The following is a 23,090-nucleotide window of genomic DNA, read 5'->3' as shown; positions in this document are numbered from 1 at the left end:
AGAGCATAGCTAACACACACACGTGCGCGCGTGCACACACACACATGCACAACTCCAGGAAGTGTACTAAGCTAAACCAAAGTTCATCTAGGTCAGCTTGGTACCTGTGACAGTGGCCAATGCCACATGCTAGGGGGGAACAATAGAAGAACAGTGCAAACATAACTGATATATCCCTTGCTGTATCCTGCTAGCTTCTGACAACGTGAAATTTAAACCAGTAACTTACTGGTAAGTAAGCTATTACTAAACCACGATCAATCCCTCTCCAGTGCTCACAGGAGGAACCATACCTTTCGAATACTTCCAGACAATGGTAGGAACAGGATAACCCTCTGCAGAGCAGTTGAGAATTACAGCTTTTCCATATATGCCATCCTGGTCACTCGGCTGAACCACAAATCTAGGGGGCACTGCGGGAGGAAGAAGACGAAGCCGTGAGAATTTGTGCAACTGATCAGATAGTTCAAAATGGCAGACCAATCAAAGGGAAAATAAGAAGGCATGACATTTCATAATCGAAAGAAAAATGAAAAACAGCTTTTTAAGGATGCAATCATTTTGTGAAGATGGTTTTATGCAATTTTTTACTTACTGTGCACAAACTTTATGTATTTCTCACCAGGGACAACAAAAGCACCGATCTTGACAGGATACAAAAATAAGGTAAAAGAAATCTCTCCATGGGAGAGGTTACAAAATGGATTGAAAAATAAACCAAACTGTCATGGTCAGAAAAGAAATTCTTGCTTACAAAGTGAAAGGATTAACAGGTGTCTAAGAACAGCTAAATATTTCCGTGTTTCTTTGTTTTTTATAACAGTGAGCATATATACTAGCAAGTTACAGAAAAAGGAGATTTTAAAAAAGATATGTACCCTACATAACCTTAAAATAACAATAGTTCTTAAATGGATCATTTCATATTTAAACAATGGTGTCTGAACCATAGATTCTGACAAGATTTATCATTCCAAACACAGCCATGGAAAGTTTCAACACATTTTGTTTGTATCAGAGGTCTTACTGGAAACAGATGTATGTGCAACAATATATATTTATTAATAGAGTTATTCTAAGGCATCATAAAACAACTGCAGAGACTCTTTCAGATATACACAAGTACATATATAAAATAAAGGCTGTACATGTAAAGCTGTACATGTTCCAAATACAAAAAAGTAGCAAAGAAAACAACTTCTTGTGACAATACTAGACCAACAGTTGACTGCGAAGGACAGATACTAAAAGTCAATGTAACAATAAAACCTGCAGATTTGACAGAAGTTCAAATGAAAAGCTGAAAACTGTGAAGACCTTTCAAAGAGCCACAAAAGTTACAAAAAATAAGAAGGGTGCTTCAACAAGGTTATGGCCTTATCAAAAAGTCCATTAAAGTCAGAGGTTTTCATCAATCTCCTGTCCTTTGGTTCACGGCTTGAATAAGTAAACACTTGGAAAAAAAAAAATATTTGTGCCCTCAGCCCATAAACTCTTCTTTTTGTGGTTTCTTAGAGTGCTACATAGAGAACATAATAAGGTGACCAAGCTTCTGAAAGACTTTTTCCCCCCTAAAGCTAAGTACAGTAAGAAGCTCAGATTTAACACAGTAAGGAGAGATACTAATAGTTCCTTCCTTTCCTCAGCCCACTGCAGCACATGCACACTGGGACACACACATGGTCATGGATTCACAGCTTCCTGTTTGACCAAACTGGAAAGTCCGTGCCAAATTTGTCTGCAGGTACAGATAGGGATGCTGAAATTTGGGGCCTTCAAGAACAGAAGGCCCAGAGAACCCTCCGTGCTCTGACCCAACCCTTCGTCCCACGTCCTCCTCCAGCCTCATCATCTGCCTCTCAGGGAGTGACAGAAACAAGAAAAGGAAGCATAAGAGAGGACTATAACACAAGGGAACATAAGGCAGCATAGAAAGGGCTCATCGGTACTGAGACGGACTATTCTATTTTTCCCTAGGATCTGAAACAGCTCTTAGTGGCCCTGAGTACGGTACTATTTATACATCTGAAACTTCAGCTGCCAATCATGGGACTAGCCAAGGACTGCTCAAAGTTGGAGACACCTAAAAAAAATTGCTTCAGCTGCAGAGCACCCTCCTCACAATGGCTTGAGCCTTCTTTCCTCTGCCTCCACAATCCAGTGCTCCTCTACCACCTTTTTTCTTTCCACCTTCACAGGTACAACTAATTTTTAAAAGATGAGTCAGCAGTAACTGGAACAACCTTATGGTGAGCAAATGACCACTTTAACTGGACCTTTGCTCATTCAGTCCTAAAGCTATAACGTAAAGCAATTTATTAGCTAAATACATACTGAGAAGTTTTACTTCTGTTTGGAACATGGTTACAAGTAACACAAGGAACCATCAGCAGTGGAGGCAAGAGCCACCTTTGCACTAGAAGAGATCTTGTTTCTCCTCCTTCTGTAATGGAAACCTTTACTATATTTATTGCTGTCAAACATTTCAGCTTTCTAAATGACTGCCACACTGACAAATTTAAATCATATGTTGTGTTAATTCATGACAAGTATGCACCAAACACTCAACCTTGGCAACAGCAGTCTTGGGCAACCATCCACCCTGTTCTAATTATCTACACATTGGAAACATTTACTTCAGTAGTTCAGTTCCAACTGTTCTATGTTCATTTTGTCACCAGATGCAAAAGAAGTCCTAAATACTTATTTTCCAAAACAGGTGAAAAATATAAGTAGTTGCACAAACATGTTTGATTTCATACCACTAACAGTTCATCAACTACTTTCACCTGGAGAACTGTAAATAAATTTATCTTTGCAACTTCCAACAAATCAATTATGAGCTGCTTAGCTTGTAAAGAGAATAAACAAAAAAATTAGCCAAAATTATGGGAAAAAACACTGTCATTAAAAGATATGTAAATAAAAATATTGGAGTTTAAGGTCTACAAGAAGTTCAGAGAGACAACACATGCTCAAAGAAGGACAGGTATGAGAATGGACATGTTTTTGCTAACGAACAGCAAATGCATTAGAACTAGCAAGAACAGTCCTACCGGGTCAGACTGATGGCCCATCTAATGCAGTATGCTGGCTCTGGCCATGGCAAAGGACATGGTACTTACAGAGAAGGTGTGAAGCTGGCCCCTTTCTGCAGGCCCGTTCCCTTTGTTCTTCCCCACCACCCACAGCTGTTGCACGAGGTGCACTGTAAGAAACACATCTGCCCAGGATGCATTGAAAGACCTGTTGTTTACTGATTCGCCTTTTAAACCTGCTGATACAGACTACCTTCAAAACCTCCTCGGGCAGCAAGCTCCAGAAGTTCAATACCTGCTGTGTAAAGGAGAATTCTCTTTTATGTGTTTTAACAAGACTTCCTATCAGTTTCATTGTGTGCCTCCCAGTTCCAGTAATGTGGAATTTGGTGAAGAACTGCTCCATGCTCATCATAGCCACCACCTTCTTGGTACTGCAAACCATACTACACACTTCAGTGTTGTCTAGGAGTGAATGCAAATATGCAGTATTCAAACAGACAGAAAGTTACAGAGATTGAATTATAGCCAGTGGATAATGGCTCAATCCAAGAGTAGAAGGGTATTCAGAAATTAAAATTCTAGGCAATATATTCAGTTTCTTCACCTGGGATTATACAAAGGAAAGACTACTGTATCATCTACATACTGATAATGTAATTATAAAGATTTGACTTCATAAAATTGCTTAAACTGAATAAAAATCTAGCCTCCCCTGAAACTGGAAGAACCCATGCTTTTACCCATCTCCTCTATCCCAAATAACTCACCTCAGTTGTATTGGTCTTACAAAGATTACAAATGATGCAACAAAATGATAATTACTGGGCTCCTTTGCCACTGAAAAGCATGAAGAGTAAAATGTCTCTTATAAATATCTCTTACAGTACAAACATTTTGTAATTTCTTTGTTTAGTTTCCTTTCTCTTTGATAACATTTTCTTTAGATTCTCCAGAATTCTTTTAGAGTCTCTTTTTAGATTGCTCTAGATGACACTAACAAGAACATTAACAAGAACTGATGACTTTCCAGGAAATAATTTGCCATTATTATATCAATGGGTAGGCATATGTAGAAAGTTCTGGATAAGTTAGGCAAGATTGCCCATTATGTAATAAAAGCAAGCAATCTTTCAAATACTATTAGCATTAAAGTTATTTATAAAAATTACTTATTTATCCAATCTCTTTGGACATACATAAAAAAAATAGGACACACAAAGAAAAACAGATGGTTGTCACACATAAATGTTGTTTTACCATTTCTAGAGAAATATCTCCTTTTACATCTTTAAAGAATTTATGAGGACTGTATACATGCTTGATGCATTGCGCCCTGAATGTTGACAAGCTCTGAACTGGGCTTTTTATCATATTGGTTTCACTGTATTTTGGGTATAGGTGAAACATAGGGTTTTGGCTCAGATATTCTTGGCCATGCTTTTTCCTGCACTGAATGACTAGTTCAGTGGTTCTATATGCAAAACTAATTTTCTATCCCAGTTAAGACCATTGGTCCTTTCCAGTCTGGTGTCCTTCCTCAGACAACAATATATCAGGAATGTGATACTTGAAAAGATACTGGGGAGTCAGGAATCAAGAAGTAGCTGGCTAAATGTTTATAAGATGTTGTGTGCAAGGGAAAAATACGAAACCTTCAATAATCACTTGATGGTTTGGGGCATGATATGTGATCATTCAGGTTGGGAAACAGTGGAATAATTTTCTAAAGTGGTTTGAAAATCTTCAGGTTCTCGTATCTGCTCTTTTAATTTATGATATTATCATTTTTAATCATTGTTTTTATTACAGAATTTGATATCAGAATGGTAACTGTGGAAATTAAATTTCAAGTCCAGAGTTAAGTGTATGATTAGCAATTATACAAACATAAACAGAATATGTTTCAACTTTACCGCATGTGGGCAGAGTCTTTGCCAAGTAACGGAAACAATTTCTATGTTCACTAAAACTTTAGCCTTCCCTTAGGAGCACTTATAAAAGTGCCAACTGCTGCTGTGAGTTTTGAGGACATGACTTCCTGGCTCTTAGGCTTAAGATTGCCATTAGAAACCAGAAGTGATGCTACAGCAAAACAAAATAACTCATTCAATGATCTTCCAAATGTTTCTATATTGTTGGCTAGGTAAAACCACAGGATTTTTCTTCTTATAGAAATGATTGGATGGTAAATAAGAGGACACCTTTGGGTTTTTTTTTTTCCTTCCCCACTGATAGTTTCCTTCTCGGTTTTATTTCAAATGAATGAATTCTTCAGAGCTATATGCTACCATATTTTGGAAGACAATGCAGTTGACTACTTGATCTAGATTTTGGTATTTAGATCCAGACTATAAAGCTACATTCACTTTTTCATTATCTTTAAAGAATTCATTAGTCCTTAAACAAAATTTTCTTAGTGAGAACTTCTCCAAGTTCATTTGTCTGATGTGCTCAGGTAAAGTTAATGCAGAAGAGAAAGCAATTAGTTTTCCTCCTCTCTCTGTAGTTATAAAGGTGTGGGCCATCCTGTATCCCTTTATAAATGAAACACCCTGAAATAGCTCACAAATATGACTGAACAGTTCTTCTCTTATTATCACCTTTGTTTCAGCAGCACAGTCCCTTGAGCCTATAACGGAGGGCATTTAAAATTGCTTTAACAGTAAGTTTCTTTCAGGCTTTCTCATTTAATGCAGCCCACGGATCTGTGATGAGAAATGAGCTGTTGAATTGTTTAGTTTAACAGCAATAAGTTGACAGATGCAAACTATTTAATGGTTGAACTCAAAGGACCTAAAAAAGGTATTTTCTCTCAATATTATGACTAGCAGTCTCAGGCTCTCACGAAGGGAAAACAAAGGATGAGGGAAATCAGAATAGGGTGCTGAAGATAACACGAATGCCACGCTGACATTTTAAAGGATGGAAAATGCTTTTATTATCTACTTCTGTGAAACAATTCTGATAAGATGAGAAAAGATGAGCTGGTACCCTAACAAGATGCCGCTTACCAGTGTCATCACTGTTGACAATGATGAACTTTACAAGCTATTAACTAAAATTAAAGAATAAGTGCATTCTAACGTTCCCTAATTTAATTTTGTTTTATGTAAATCCAAGAATCCTTTCTGACCCTGTTTCAGGCCAGAGACCAGATGACAAACTCAAACATTCCTTGCTGGACTTAAAATCTATGGAAGTGCTTCTGGCCCCCAAGTATAGTGATTAGTACATTACACTAGAGAGTAATTCTGAAGGTTCCTAACATGACCTCCTCTGGTGGGCTACTGGAGTGAGTTAGGAAATAATCTATGACATTGGCCCAGAATACAATGTTTCATTTTTACATGGAATATTTGTACTTTACATTTAGAACATACTGTCAAAATGATGGAAGAAATTTAATCAGCCAAAGCAACCATTGATGTATTAATGAATGAGATCATTAAACACTGTACTTTAGCAGAGATGAACAGTTATTAAATTTGGTCATTGGACCTAAGGGGTCGATTTAGCTGGTTTAGTGAAACCATTTGCTATGCAGTTCAAGAAAAAAGATGTACTTTTGCAAAATGAGAAAGTGCCTAGTGGTTTGTGTTGATCAGGTTTGCCTAATGAGAACATTAAATAGGAAGTGAATCATTCAAGAATAACCTTCAAAGCCAGAGGGTAAACACCAGCAAAGAAAGTAAATGGGTTTTGACACCAACTGTGACCATAAATCTTTTCCCCCTACTTTTCTATCACAGACTGCATTTGCTGCATCACACCACCACCAGACACCAGAGAGCAGAGAGATACTTCCTGGAAGATTCAAGGCTCAGGGGCTCTTCACTGGGTACTTGACTATCTAACAATATAAGACATACCTGGCAAGCACAAAATGAAAACACGTTTTCACTAAATGCATTAAGGGGGGGTTATTAGGTATTTAAAGACCTTATCTCAATTTAAACTCATGATCTGTTCACTAAAAGGAATTTTAAAATCATGATTTATGCACCCACTGTTATTTTTGAATTCTCTGTTCTCATAGTATCTGAGAATTTTTGAACTCATAATACATTCATGAGCTTTTTCCTTTTGGTTACCAATTAAAATCTTTTTCACCACTCTTTATTTCATAATTATTTCATTCCCATCTTAGGAAACTCTATCAAAATGAATAAAACATGATAAAGTGTCTATAGATTTTTAAACACTCTTTAGAAGACAGCCTTAATTAATAAAGCTTTAATTAATTCCATACAGTGATATAAGGATTTGACAGAAAAGATATTTTCCTAACTTCCACAGACAGTTTTCATGACAGGATCCTATTCTTTCCTTTCTGTTAAAGAAACACTGTTAGCATGTTTCTTTAACAGAAAGGATGGCTAGAAAACCATGAGTGCAACAAGAAATAAAATAATCAAAGTAATAACCATTTACGGGTTTTTGAGAAACTGCTTTTTTTTTTTTTTTTTTTTTTTTGCTGCATTTCCAGAGGAACTGCAAGGAGCCAGTGCAGCACAAGCTTGAAAAGTGAAAGCTCAATTTTCACTCACCTGGCCTGCCTACCTGAAGTCCCTGGATGCAGTAAAGAGAGGATGGTCTTCTCCTTAAATAATGACCCCTTCTAAAAGATATTCCATAAACATTAGGACTAACCAAGCCTCATTTGCTGTGGATTTGTATTTCATGGCTAAGTACAAACTCCATTTGGAGCATTTCTTGTGTTTGCAGAAAGGCTCACCAGAGTAGATTCTCTGGTGTCTAGTATTATGCTGTTTCACACTTAGTAAAGGTGTTTCTAAACAATCAACTCTTTTCATTAACTTTTTAGGCTTTCAGTTCCACTTGAGGCATTTTCACCTCTTCAGATTTATCTGAATTGGCCAGTAAGTGGTGGAGGAGAGAAGTACTGACAGACCTACGTCCAAAGCATGTGACTACAAAGTTTCATTTCCAGCTCCTCACCAAGGAACCTGTAACAGGAAAACCACCAGAACTGGGACTGCTCTGAGAGCTTTCTACACAGGGTTGCACAACTGCTCAAAAGCTTTCTGCTCTCATTTTCTTTCTCTCAGCAGGCCCTTTCCATCTCCTGTGCAATGCTCTGTGAGGAAGCTCTGTGGAAGCAGGTCATCTTCCTTCTTTGCTACATCAGGCAAAATCCAGCATTGCTTGCCAGATATTTTTAGGACTCCTTATTACCATTCGGTTGCTTTTATGCAGCCAAAATTAACAGGAACAACAGTGAAGATTTACTGTAATGTGTCTACAAATTTTAAAAGACCTGTGTTTGTTTTTCTTTTGCCATTTTATACTCCTTATTGGAAACATGACAGTCTTCATCATTTTAAAATCTACTTTTAAAAAGAAAACAACACCAGTATAAATAGAGAAAAAGGGACTTTGTGGGGAACAGTCAAATTTGCTTTATTTTCCTCTCTCACTCACTGTCTATTGTCATATCAAAACCCACACACTTCATATAAGACATTCCCAGAACCCATCCCCTGACATTTAGAAAAGCCAATATTTACATTTAGAGCACACTGCTGAGAAACCATCACACAATGCAGATTAAAAACAAGAGGAACTTAAGCTCCATTTATTCTCCCTTCATTTAGAGGAAAACTGCTTAGCTGATTTAGAAAAATACTATATTTCAGTTATATGGCACTCATAATAGGAACTGATGAGGAGGAATCAGAAAGCTCAGAGAAGAAACAGAGAGCAGGAAATCTGCTCTTTACTTAAATGTGTATAGGTCAGGTTGGATGCAGATTAGCAGTGACCAAAAGTAGTCCTCTGATAGCTGTCTTCTGACCTACGTGGAATGAAATATTTGAAGCAGTTCAATGTGAGAGGAAGAGATCAGTTCCACATTGGGCAGAAAATTCAGGTCAAATATCAGACTTTATTTCCCCCCTTCCCATGAGGGAGAGCTATTATCCCAGATGCAGAAGGAAAACTGATTAAGTTATTACCATTTAAATTGACAGAGATAAGAGAGGAAAAGAGCTTAAAGGAGGCTGCTGCAGAGCAATAGCTGCAGCAGGAGGAGAAGTAAGATGGGGGAAATGAAGTAGCCCTCATAGCCTTGTAAAACTTTGCAGTACTAGGACTCCAGAAAGCTTTTCCTGGCCTCAGAGGAAATAGTGTGAGAAGCTGCCGTCTATCAGGCCCATGGCTTTCTAAGGACTCCCTCTAGGCATGCACACCCAACAGCAGCCATCCCACCACCCACTGGGGCAGGACTTTCAGCAGGAGGTGCAATTAGGGCAGCAACACACCTGGGGAAAACAGAGCCTTCAGCATCAGCAGCATGAAAGCGGCAGCTAGAGCAGGCCCCCTGAAAGCCCTCACGGAGGGGTAGGTAAGGGAGAAGGCAGAAAAAAGCACAGGGGAAACCACGTTAACACCAAATAGCGGCAGGAGGAGAGCAAAGGGAAGAGCCTGCCTGTTGTGGGCAGGCTGTTGTAACCCTGGCAAAGATCACCTAAATCAGTGGGGCGCAGAGCAGAAATGCCTGCACTTGGGCTCACACAAGCTGTATCACCTCATGGTTCTTGGTGCTGAAAACAGGACAGCCAATGTCTGCAGCCAGCTTTCAGCAGTACAACCTATGTCAACTTCTTATTTTGAAGATCACCCCACCATCCCTGTTTTGATGAAATGCCTGTAGGAACTCATGCAGAGCTGCTAAAATGATTCTTTCCCATAACTTGCAAAACTTTGCAGCACTTAGCATAGCTGCAAGTCAGGTAGTAACTCAGCTGCTATTAGGTGGGGCATCTCTGCACAGGGCAGACATACTCAGTGTACTTTCTGCTATGACAGGAGGTTGTGAACTTTCCCTTGTCCAGGCAAAGACAAGGTGAGGAAAATTTTCTTTTACTATTAGAATGATCAATAGGGTTCAAAGCCAACAGAATAGTGCAGGAAAAAATAATTAAGTGCATGCAGTCAATTAAACTACTTCATTTAAGAATTACTGGATAGGTGGGGAAAGTAATAAATGTCTGTACTTAGTAATACTTAAAAAGCAGTTAAAAGTAGTGAAAAATTAAAAACAATCATTAAAGTAATATTCATATCAAAACTAGTGACAAAGCAATAGGCCCATTTGCAGCTGAGTTATGGGAATACCAGCATAATGAAAGTCAGCACAGAAATTCTGTAAGTGGAAAACTAGGGAATATTTTGTTAACGATGGTCCTAGGACAACATGAAGATTTGACTTAAAAGGAAGAGCTGTTCAGAATGTTTTGCTTCAAATGAGTTTTTGAAAAAAGACTTGGCAGAGGTGGCAAAAAGCCCTAAGTGGTTTTAAGAATTACCTTGGTAAACTTATGGAAGGGAATATAAGATGTAGTGGTCTTCAACAGCCACAGATAAATAGGGTTCCTTGCAGTATTATATCTCCAGTATGTTGCCTCCTTCTCTGAGCAGTCTAATGGCTTGGTAGCAAAAAGGAGATGGTAGGGAGGGAAGAGTATGGCAATCTTATATAAAACACTTTGAATAACTTTCAGAAGAAAGTTTTTTTTTTTTTTGGTAAAGCTTTTCACAATAAGTTTGAAAATGCAGCACAAGGCATAAATAATCCCATGATGATCCTAGGGAAAAGTCTTGGCTAAGGTGTTATTTTAAAAGACAAAAGCTAATGGAGATGAGATATCTCTCTAACAGGTCTTGTCCACATAAAATGTTTCTTATGGAAAGTCTATATTCACATCTGTTTCAAGGCAAAATGTGGTGAAGAGAGCATGAGCAAATGAATCATGCTAACTGAGTAATAAACACAAACTAAAAAACAACAACAAGAGAACAGGACAGTGTCTTTTCCCTATGAAGAAAACATCAGTGCATTTTTTTTCGCTGATATATGTTATATGAGAGGATGTTCTAAATTAAAAACAGGGATAATCACACTAGAACAATAACAGAGAGGAATTTGATACCATTTCAAAGGCTTGGTCCCAAAGGATGAGTGAGCTTGTACCTCACAACATTTTCCAGAAAGTAAATCCTGTGGCTCCCTCATCTGCCCTGTGCACTCCAGGTTGTTGATTATGTTCAAGGCTCACTACTTTCAGATAGAAAAGTCCTATTAGTTTCTGTGCTCTCTTGTTCTGTGTGTTCTTTGAGAGGGATTAACATATTTTCCAGTATTTTATACTTCCCATCAAACAAATGTCATTAGAAAATACTGATGAATTCTGCTCAATTGGTGCCCTTCAAACTAATCACATCTACTTACCTCTCACAATTAATTGGCTTTGGTGCTCCACAGCTGCTGCATCATTTCTAGCTATACAGGTATAATTTCCATTGTGCATCAGTGAAAGATTAGAAATCCTTAAGGAGCTGGTGAAGTCAATGTTGTCAATTGTCACCCCGAGGCTGGCTGGAATAGGCCTGCCGTCCTTCTGCCAGGTGATTGTGATGGGCAAATCCCCTGAGACCACGACGCAGGGAATGAAGACTCGCTGGCCTATGGAGAACCTCGGGAACTCAAAAGGCTGAATAAAAGGCGGAACTGAAACAGAAAAGAGGAGTTATTGCAGATAGTCTCATTTCTGCAAATGATGTAATGAGCAGCTATTTAGTATATGCCATGCTAAATATGTAACAGTGACACTTTTGATAGCTATAGGGCATCTTTTAGCTAAAAATCACATCCCTAATAAATACCTTTCTGGGATAGGCTTTATTTTTCTCAGCTACCAGATGCATAAGTGGAGAGGACAAGCAGTGAAATCCCTGGCTTCCACAGATACCAAGCATCACAGATTCCTGCAAGAGTATTCAGCAGCTCTTAAAAAAAAACAAACAAAAAAACCCCACACAATGCTAGCTCTTGATTCTTCAGATCTTTTACAAGGGAGATTGCCTGGAGAGTCCAGGAAGAGCTCAGCAGCTTTCAGAATCTGCTCCGAGGGCCTTGCTTAGGATCACAGAATAAATCTGGAACAGTGTTCCAGTCGTGAGTCACCTTTGTCTCTGGGACAGGATGAAATAGAGTAAAAGCTTGTAGAACTAGTCCTGAAACTTTTTTCTTAGAGTTTCAAGGCACAATTTTCAAAAAGATTATTCATAGGTATGAAGTCAAGGGCATACGTAGTATTGTGGATATCAAACTTAAGGTAAAACTGATTTCTTAGCAGAGACCCGGTACAAGGCATCAGCTTCCAAGCTGGTATAATTTAACTCCTGCTAATGGTTTGGAGGACTTTTTCTTTACTTGGCCAATAGTCTCTCTTTTTTTAACTTACTTATTATTCTGTGGCTGAACCAAAACACAGTGGAAAGAAATGCTCTCCATTTCTGCCATAGGCAAGAATTCCACTTTTAATGAAACCTTTTGTTGCCAGGTACTTCTAATGAAAACAAAGCGAACGGTGGGTCACATTCAATAAAAAGTGCAGGAAGTAATGGAAGTGCCTCAATTTCACCCGGTTACAGTTGAAACATTTACTGACTATGCAGCAGATTGAGAATCATATACCCACTCTAGTTGAAGGAATTCAAGTCTTCCCCCCTTCTCAGGGGACTCTAACAACCAGGGTCTAAGATCAGTTTCTATCAATCACTTCTGAAAAGACTATAAAAACAACTTTGCAAGCAATACTCAAATATTCATTTATCAAAAGAGATAAACAAAGGCTAATCAAAAGAGATAACCAGGAGAGGCTATGTACTTCAGAAATAGGAGCGCATTTCTCTGTTCTTGCCTACGAGATTACTTAAATATTCTCTACAGTACATTTGAACACCATTGACAGGAAAGATCAAAGGACACTCGCAGCAGAATATTCATATTACTGTATATTAGCTTCAGGAGAAAGTGGAGCTGCTGGCTTTATCTAAATGTGTTTTGACCTCTCTCCCTTTAGCAAACCAAAAGCTGGTTGTTCCTCCAAACTGAGTGCCATGAAGCAAAAGAAGTTCTTCAGGATGGTTTCAACATGTGCCAGCCCACTGACTTCCTTAGCAGTGTTTTTACTCCCTCGCCAGTGTCTTATTTCTGGGTTGCAAGGACAGGTATCCGTGATGCACTTCTTTTTATCATCGCATATGTTGGCTGCTCTTGCATCAGGAGTAAGAAAGTTGATCTTTAAGGAATACCGACCCCCTCCTAAGGGCAAAGGCATTGGTCAAAGGTGTAAGTTTGCGTACACATGCGCATGCCGGAGTGAGAGGGAGAGACAAACCAGGTATGAAGTCCCCTGTTTTTGGGATAGCCATTATGCCATTTGATGAGGAGAAATCATGACAATGGGCAGCTGTCACAGAGAAGTGCCATCAGGCCGCAGATATAATGATGCAGAATATAACAACTCGTTCTTGCAGGCTTTCCAGGACTTCTTTCAAGATCGGCTAGCTGTATACAGCTGTGAAAAGTGCCTCTGCAATCAATTTTTCTCACACTCTGTAATGTCTTTTCCAAACTGCTATCTCTCAAATTGATAAAATCTGTCTTGTTGCATTTTGAAAGCCTGGTAGATCAGGCACACAGAAAAAAAGAATTTCAGTGTAGATTACTGTGTTTATTTGAACTTTGAGCACTGGAAATTAACCACTTTTCCACTTGGGAACTAATGGCACAAAATGAGGCAAAATGTCTGCCAACCTCTTCTAATTATCTTAGTGCAGCTAAGACAGTCACATGAGATATTTTGAATTCTTTGAGTGTCAGCAGAAAAAGGCCAAATTTCTCTTAGCATTTATTGACACACAGTTTATAATGTAAGTAAGTGGGAACGAGAAATTTTTAGGAGACTGTCAAAAGGTTTTGACATAACCTTTCCCCTTGATGAATGCAAATATCTGCTAAATGCCAAATGGAAGCCACATACTTAATGTGTTGGCTAACACATTTCTTCACAAACCCTTCTCTTAGTCTGAGGCAGCATTACAGAAAAATATGCTAAGATTCACAACAAGGTGGCAAATTGCTTCTGTATTTTCTGCCGAGGACGTAATAGATTTGAACTAATCATCCAGCGACAAAATGATATAAAAAAAATCAGACACTATATCGCTCTGAGGATTATCAAATGCATCCTCACCCTCCACCTCCCTGATGAAGAAAACAGGGAGTAGGATCATCAGGTCATACTGAAGCATTTTTCACAAAATATTAATTTGCAAGGCTGAATTTACCATTTCTAAAATTTAAGTAACAGCCTGCACAGCACCTCAGAGATGATTGTCTAAAATACTTACAGACAGCACATTTCTCCTCTACTCAGGTTTTTAAGATATGGAAGAAACCATTTATTTCTACTTTGCAAAGTATAAAGTATATTCAACTTGAAGCAGCTTGCAGTCCGGACAAGAAGCTTATTTTAAAAAGCAACATGTAATTTAAAATCAGTGCTTTAAAAAAGTCAATAGTCTAGCAATAACTTGAAAGTGTTGAAAAATGTTTTTGAGCTACAATATTTACCAGTTTGTGCTGCTAAAGACAGTTCCCAGTGACCTAACATAGCAGATAATTTATCTCCTGTTAGCCCAGAGAAATGAAGGGAAAAACTACCAAAAACCACTTATAAAACTTAGGAACAGAGTAAAACAAAGCTGAAATCAGGCTAATCATTTATGAAATACAAAACTTTCCACATATATTTCTGAAGTACAAAGTTAACATATTCCCAACAGAAGAAAATAGCAAACTTGACTAATCAACATGCTTTTTTTTTTTTGTCCAGCAATGGTACAGCTTTAGTTTGCAGCACTAAAAAAGTAAGAGAAATGTATACTGCTATAAAACTGATAGAAAGTTTGTAATAGGACAGATGTATTTAACGTCTATTTAAAATACTTCAATGTGTATTACAGTATTTTCCTTCTCTAGAAGTCGCTTTGGTTTGATCAGACTTCAGAGCTCATATTTGTTTTTTGTTATATTATGCTATTTTATACATAAAATGTTACATGTCATATATAGAGAGAGAGGGGTGTAAGTGTGTATGTATGTGTGCATGCATACATGGAAGGGGTGTTTCTTCCTCTACCCACAATGGGCTAAACAGTGAAAATCTCTGCTCTATGCTGTAAAATACAACGGCTTGGGAATGCTTGATCAATGAGTGCTTCTTGAATTAAGTGTCTTTTTAAGAAGAGGATCATGGGCCAGTCTCATTAGTGCTAATGCAGGAAGACTTAAATTATGTTTTCTTGCCCTAGCAAGGTCTTCTGTACCTCTGGGAGATTACTGTAAAGGAGGGCAAGGAGGGCTTCCACACTGCTCTCCATTAGCAGAGGAACATCTTTAATTTCTTGCCCTCTGTTCCATGGGAGTCACATTGGAAGAAATTGCTGAGGCGATTCACTAAAACAGAATTCTGCAGATACCCTGTCTTCTTCAGCAGCTCTGTGAACACAAACCATGCTGCTCTCCTGTGGCTCCCCTAGTAAAATGAAAGTTGTCCCCTTTTTTTCTCATTGGATACTGTGATTTTCCTGCAATGACACTGTTGCAGGAACCGCTCCAACACTGTAAAATACTTTTAGCAAGGAATACATGAAGTCCATAACCAGTGAAGCATTTTGTAGGTACAAAGGAATTGCTGCCATGCTTGCACAACACAAATCCATTGGCCTATGCAGAGTAATAACCACCAAACTACATATCCTCTTGAAGAAGCCACGTGGCACCAGATTTCATGTACTGAGAGCGAAATGGCCAAAACTGTTTTGTCTTTGCATGGACCCTCGCCACAAGCTAGTGATTTGTGCGTTTTCTGATCCATCTATTGATTGTTTCTCCTAAACAGTTCCACCACTTTGGGTGACGGTCTGAGCAATTCCACATAGCCACTGAAGCACTCGCTTTTTCTGCTTCTTTCTTCTCTGTATTGAGCCTTATCAGTAGGGCATGTCATTCATTGAACTATCCATTAATGACATTTACTAGTCTGAGCTACATGCCCTGCTCCCTTGTTGGGTGTTAATGCATCCCATCCTGAAAAGAGAATACTGTTATATTCTTCAGGCCTTTCTAAGTGCATGCATTGAAAAGAAAAGAACCAAACTAATCGCTGTAATGCCTCTGCTGCTGCACAACATTTCCATCTACTTGTAAGCTCATTAGTTGCCAAAATTAACCCTATATTCAAAGATTTTTCAAAGTCTCATGACAACAAGTGATGGTATTTTATCAGTAATTCTGCCACTGAGTGTGGCAGACAGAGCAAATGCTCTGGTGCATAGTTACCAGGTGAGCTTATGAGACTTTACTCTCCACCTTAGTCCCCACTCCCCCTTCCTACAATACAACACTGGCAACTCACAGGCTCTCTGCTACTATACTGAAAGCTCCTCCAAATCAGAGATGACTTAAAATGTTATACAGAAATCAAGAATGATTTTATGTCATGTCACATCCATTTATTGAACTACCTCCTTTCAACCTCCATTGTGAGGAAAAAAGTGCATGCCCTTATCATATGAATCACCATGCAAACATAGGATGGAGGGAAGCTCAGCTTCCTTCCCAGGAGGATGCATTTGCCTCTGCTTTTTATGGAGAAATCATTCTTGATTCAAAGATAGGACAGCAACTGCTAGAGGTATATTAACAAAGCAACAGTTACCTTCATTGTTAAAGTGTTGCATGATAAAATACCTAACTTGCATGTATCCAGAAGCATTCTCCCAGTTGATTATTTTTACATTGTCTTTGGAACCTGGTCCTCAAATTCTGTCCCCCAAATTCTGCGGTAACCTTGAGTTGTTGCATGTTGAACAGTGAGCAGTTTACACAGACCTGTCAAGTCTCACATATTGAGTGCCAAACATTGTTTTAAACCCTTCTTCAGGCACCCTCCACCAATTAAGTGCTGTGGTTTTCACATGGAAAATATCACTGCCAAAGTGCATATTTCCTCAAGGCAGCCTCCTGCCACCGCCTGCTCCCTGTAGCAAGTCCCCATTATGTGACCCTAGAATAACTATTCAGGGTCTTTTTGCAGGATCTTTCACAAGACTGGTCACCTATTCTCAACACATGGTCCATACATAATTCCTGCATAGGACAATTCCAGTCAGTGTGGGAGATCTGAATATTTCTTCCTGAAGGAGGTGCAACAAGCTTGGAGAGTTCCAAAAAGATACTGCATGGGAGCATGAGAGAAGAAAGGCAGGAAGAGATGTTAATGAAAGAAGTGTCTGAAGGATGTCAAAGCCAGATTTTTCTCACTCAGATCCTTGGCAACATTCATTCAGTAGGACTAAATAGAAGTCAAGTTTTACATACATGCATGATACTAAATTCGTACTTGTTTTAATCCATACCACAGATTGAAACAAGCATAAAAGATTCAGCAAATTGTTTGATGGCAGCATGGTCCACAGAACCCTTGAAAGAGTCTCCTGGCAGTTTTCTCCTTCTGTGCCTGCATAGTTTTCAGTATCTAAAACAGCCCACCCTGACCTGATCTGCAATGCAACTGCATGAATAACATTTTATATATTAGAAAAAGCTAGATACTTCCCCAAAAAAGCAGAAGAGGATCTATTTAAATAGTTGCAATTTTAAAGTATTTAGAAGTATTTCCTGTTTATTTACATGATTTCTAAAAAGAAACAGGGTTTTCTAAAAAGAAACAGGATGGCAAAATTCTTTTATCCTGTTCACAAGGGGTGAAGTGCTATCACTTCAGGATAAGGTAATGAGAAGTCTTCTAAATCAATGAGATACATAAGTTCTACAAGATCAGAGACAGGCCTTTTGAACACTGCACTTCTTTTTTTAATGATGCTGCACCCTTCCCTCTCTGGGGCTTCTTTTTCAATTAATTTCTGTAGAAGTGTGAATAGCAGCAGGCTGTTTACATGAGAAGTATGTCCCATGAGACTGATGAAAAGAAAATCATCACTTAGTACTGATGGCTTTTACAGTAGCTGAGAAAACTATTACTATAAATTACATAATAAAAAAATTGAGATAATGACTCAATCCTGTTTTAAAAATGCTTTGAGATCTACTAAAATGCTGTAGAAAATATGTTGCTATTATTATTTTACCACCTTGACACTTGAAGGTTTGTTTTTCAATGGAAATATGGAACTTACAGATGGGGTGGATAACACAAGCTCTTACTTTGTTTGCCAACACTTCCCATTATAAGACTGTTTTCATTTGCTTACAGTTTGACTTTTGTTTGGATAGTATTCTTCCAGGCCAGGTGTCTGCCTCAGGCAGAGTCATTTCAGCTGGAAGGTTTCAGCTACAACTGTTTGGCCATTTCCAAGAATAAGGCAGAGAGGGTGGAAGAACAGGGACGTAATAGGCTTTGCTCCTACTATAAAGGAAAAAAACATTATGAGATTCTGAGAAGTTCCATCAGCGCTGTGATTAGCAACACGGATTTCAAGTTTGGCAGGTGACGGCATTAGTATCAGGCATTCTTCTTGTTGTCTCAATGAAAAGTCATCACAAGGCTGCCCAAATTTTGTATTTTGAGCAAAAATGAATCAATAAATAAACAAACCACAGTTTTCAAGGAATTAACATCTAAAAGTTCCTATGATTGAACCTGCACCTAGTACTCCCTTCAGTGGCTGAGTCCATTACAACTACCGGGGGCAGCTGCAGTCCTGGAGAGATGCCAGAAATAAAAGTGGACAGAATTCACCTCTCTAGTGTTCATAATGCTCCTCACATTTGCCCCAGAATGCATGGAGAAGAAAGTGATTTGAATGCAGAGAGAAAGGAGATAGCGGGGCCAAGGGAACAGAGGGGGGGAAACCAGCCTATGTTGCTGGACACGCAGACAGCAGCAGCGAGCGGCGGAGCAGGAACTGTAACTGGTGCTCAGGAGGACAAAAGAAAATCATAGAATTGCATTTAGGGGCAGTGGAGGAAGGTCACAGGTCGGGAGCAGGCTGGCAGTAGGAATGCAGAGGTAAGGTGGATTAGGAAACTGCCTGGGAGTACGAGACTAAGACAAGTGAGCAGTGGGATGGTATATGGCCTAACTCTGAATTAAGAACCATGTGAAGGGGACAGGGACTGAAAGCCAGTGGAGATGGGGAATGTGAAGAGGGGTAGAAAAGGAAGAGTGTAAATGGAGGCTGGGAGGAAGGTTGGGAGCTCTGAATGGGAAGATTGGTTCTGAGTCATGAGAACAAGACACCAAGGAAATAAGGACTGAGATGGGAAAGGCCTGGAGGACAGATTAGTTTTGGAACCCTGAGCAGAAGAGCCAGGACGAGGGCAAGGATGAGCTGGAGACAAGAGAAGAGGTCATACTTTGGAGAAACGAACACAAGAGACTACATCTTCTAAAGAATATTCTCATCCTGAATCTAGGATGTCTGACTTTTACTAGTCCTCTGCTGTCAGCAGATGCATGTGAACCCCATCAGCAAATCACTAGAGCTGGGTCAAATACAGAATAAGAACCTAGTGCTGCTAAGATTAATTCTATTTTTGGCAAGGTCCTTAACAAGCCTAATCTTGATGATTACTTATGTGGATGTCAGTAAATGCTGTTTCCATTTTGCAGGAGGGGGAGGAAAGTGGGTTCAGTTTGCTTTAGAAAAAAAGCTGAAAGTAAATTGCACTTAAAACAAGCCAAAGTAAAAAATGTTGAAAGAACATTATTAGAGTTGTGAAGGCAAGCACTCATCAGGTATAAAGTACCAGAAATTAAGCATGCAAGTACAGTCATAGCTTGCCCCTATGTTATGTATGTGTTACAGAGTGGGTAGATTTCATGGCTGTTGTCGGAACTGGCCAATTCATTTGTCTAAATGCAAAAAAAAATTTGCCAAGATGGCTGGATTTCAAAAAATCTCTGTCAGAACTCAGGCACAGCTCCAACAGAGTTATGTCTGCCAAACAGAAACCTGCTTATTTTCCTGCCAGCTTATCCGCTCAGCTTTTCCACAGCCAGCTTAGGGGACTGCTAGCTTCCAAGATCCAGATCTTGAGACAGAGACAAGGGACAGACAAGGGATGTTTGGGGGTGCTGTGTCACATCTCTGTGGGCCAGGGTCATTGGGGTCCGCAGACCTCTGAAGTAGGTGGCTGGGCAGAGAAGGACACCAGCTCTTCCTAAAAGCGAGGCAACTGATTTCACATGTTGCTCAATTCCTCTGACCAACAACACAAGGAAGTTGCTGGCTCAAGGTTGAATAACATATAGATGCCCAGTTCCCAAGCTTTTGGCTTCCTGACAGCCCACCAGGTGGGATGCTGCCCAGCAAGGCTCTAAAAGCACCACTCTTGGGTTCTCTGACAGCCAGGATTTCTTTCTGAAGTTATTGCCAAGAGACATTCAGTTCTCCTATCTAAATCTAATAGAGATTTCTGGAGAAAGCTCTCAAGATTTTGCTTTCATTTGGATTTTCAGAAATCTTAAAATACTCTACAGAATGGGCAGCCCTCTTGTATTTAATTACATGTTTGAGCTGTTGCATATCTTTATTTGGATGTTACATTTGACAAGTCCTCATTCAAGATTGAACAAGGATGCTTCGTGTATTGAGGAGTCTAGAAAGTGGGCAGTCAATGAGGCAGAAGATTGAAAAAGAGAAAGACCAGTTTTATGGGTAATGCAGATAAATGCTCCCCTGTAGAGCCAAATTCTGTGTCTACCCTTGCCACAGATCTCTCAGATAATACTAATTCAATGGCTTAAATCTCTTTCCCAGGGGGTTGCTAATCTGGGTAATGTGACTAATTTGTAGAAGGACACAGCACTCTCAGATGCAACTTCATTTAAATGGCAGAAATGCTTTGAACATATAAATGCAGCAGATGAACTGGAAAAATCAAGCTGTAGTTTTCTGAATAGAACAACAACAAAAAAATTGTGGGTACTTTTAAGTTTAGCCTTTCTGTGCCTCACTCACTGTTTGCCAAATCGCTCCTGATCACCCAGGTGGGTTTTGAGAATGAACTCACAGTTTCTGAAAACACTCTGATACCACAGAGATTATCATCTCAGAAAAGCTCATGAGGAAATTGATAATTATGTCTTCAGAACACAACATGGAAACAAAATACCAAATAGTGGCTCATAAAGTACCATCTATTCTGAATCACAGTTCAGATGGCTGGTTTGGGGTCACCTGGGAAGCCTGCAGCAGAACTGAGAACAAACTAAAGGACACATGATGTTGGATATGGGCAATAACCGCAAACCCTCCCTCTGTTTCTCTGGCAAATAAATAGTGGACTGATTGTATGAGAAATTGAACTATAAATAAGGAGATTTAGGCACTGATATTAAGTCCCTTTATGATGTCATATTTCAGGGTACTTTTAGCTCCAGTATGCAAGCTGGGCCATATTTTATATTTCTCAGAATCAAACATATGTGCCTGAAAATAATCACATTCACTTTGGAGTCTATAAAAGGAAAAAAGGCAGGACAAACATTAACAGTATTTTAAAACAACACGCCACTATTGACTATCTTCTCACTACTAACTCTCCAAGAGACTATCCATAGTACGCTGGATGAAATCTCTATGTAGTTACAGAACAAAACAACACATAGCCATCTAGAAAAACACCGTGGCCTTGCTGACCTCCAGCTAAAATAGCATAATCACGAGAATTGTTCAGGTCTGACCTACAAAGCTCAACTTTGACATTTTGGGCTTAGCATACGAGGACAGAATATGAACCTTTTTTCAAGTAACAATCTCTTGTCAGGGCCAGGGCGTTCTGAAGTGGCTAGGACACTTTCTCTGCAGTCAACACTGGCACCTCCAAAACCCACACTCACACATCTATCACACATGCACGGGGTCACCATGCACACTGCAACTTGCACAGCTCCGATGCATCTGCCTTGCAGAGTGTATGCAGGGCGATGTTGTATCACAGGTGCAGCAGGGGCATCTGAAACCCCAGCACTCCTCAAATGCACTGCATATTTATGGCAGTTATGCAGAGCATATGCAATCATCATTTGTCTGAAATTTCTGACCAGTCAATGGCCTCAGCAGCTGAATATCCAGAAATATAGCAGCATACTTTCAAGCCATAAGATTTCAATTTATTGATAAAAGCTACAGTTCATAATCAAAATTGGTAGGGATGACAAATCTGCTTTCTGGGGGAGGAATTGTCAAATCTGAAATCTGTAATCTATTGGAAGGAAAAACAATATTGCGCATGAGGTATCAGCTGTCATTCAAAGTGGCCAGTAATGTTTTGGCCTAAATGCCTGAGTTTTAAGGACAGACTGCTGGATTTTTTGTCTGGTTACATTCATTTTCCTAGTCACTTGAAGAATGGTATTATTTAAGAGGATGCATTCCCCAACAGATTTACCACAGTAAACAGTTACTGCAGTAGCAACACAATTACTAATTTGACATTTATTGCCTAAACTGGGTCAACAGATCTGTGATATTATTGTGACATCAAACAAAGTACCACATATGCAAAAAGAAAAAAAAATCATAGTGAAATTAGCTTTTTATTTCACATCACATGAACAGTGCCACTTCTGACCTCAGGAGTATGAGACGTCATGCCTCTCAGAGTCCAAATTGCTAGTGGCTTAAAGCTAATCCCCTAACCTCTTGAAATAACAAGCAATTGCTTCACTCTAGAATGAAAATAAGAAGGGGCTAAGCAAACAGAACAGAAAGAAGATAAAAGATCAAATGCGTGTAACAAAGTCATTTTACCTCAGTATTCTCTGTATCTTATCCGAGAACAGACACAGAAATCATCTCTCCTTCCTTATTCCCTTCCCCCTCACCAAAAAGCCCAGGAAATGTTTCTAAGGACATCAGGAAAGGTAAAATTTTATTTCAGTTCTTCCTACAGGCTCACATGAAGTGCATTGATTAGTGGCTCCATTGCTCAGAACTAGATGCTACTGCAGTCAGGTTTTCTATCTTTTGTGTCCTTGTGAATGGGTCTGAATATTAGCAATACAGTGCTAGAAAATTCCTATCCTCATCTATTGCTGAAGTCTTTCAAGTCCATCTGAACATCCTTGTTTGGTATTATTTGCATCGATTTTAAACATACTGTTAAAATTTCAAGTCACCTTTATTTATAGTTCATTTTAGTGTTAC

The 23,090-nt window shown here is 39.1% G+C and overlaps 1 protein-coding gene across 1 annotated transcript in view; it reads right to left on the bottom strand.

Annotated features, from left to right (window-relative positions):
* DSCAM (DS cell adhesion molecule) overlaps positions 1-23,090 on the bottom strand; it is a 405,855-nt gene that overhangs the window by 147,985 nt on the left and 234,780 nt on the right. The window contains exons 7-8 of the mRNA XM_013955244.2: positions 11,293-11,571; positions 294-413 (exon numbers count right to left, since the gene is read on the bottom strand). Coding sequence (XP_013810698.2) covers positions 294-413; positions 11,293-11,571 — 399 coding nt within the window. The remainder of the gene's footprint in view (positions 1-293; positions 414-11,292; positions 11,572-23,090) is intronic.

This window comes from Apteryx mantelli, chromosome 1, assembly GCF_036417845.1.
Source record: "Apteryx mantelli isolate bAptMan1 chromosome 1, bAptMan1.hap1, whole genome shotgun sequence".
NCBI lineage: Eukaryota > Metazoa > Chordata > Aves > Apterygiformes > Apterygidae > Apteryx > Apteryx mantelli.
Note: the sequence above shows the minus strand (reverse complement) of the source record. Positions and strands in the feature narration are given on the sequence as shown.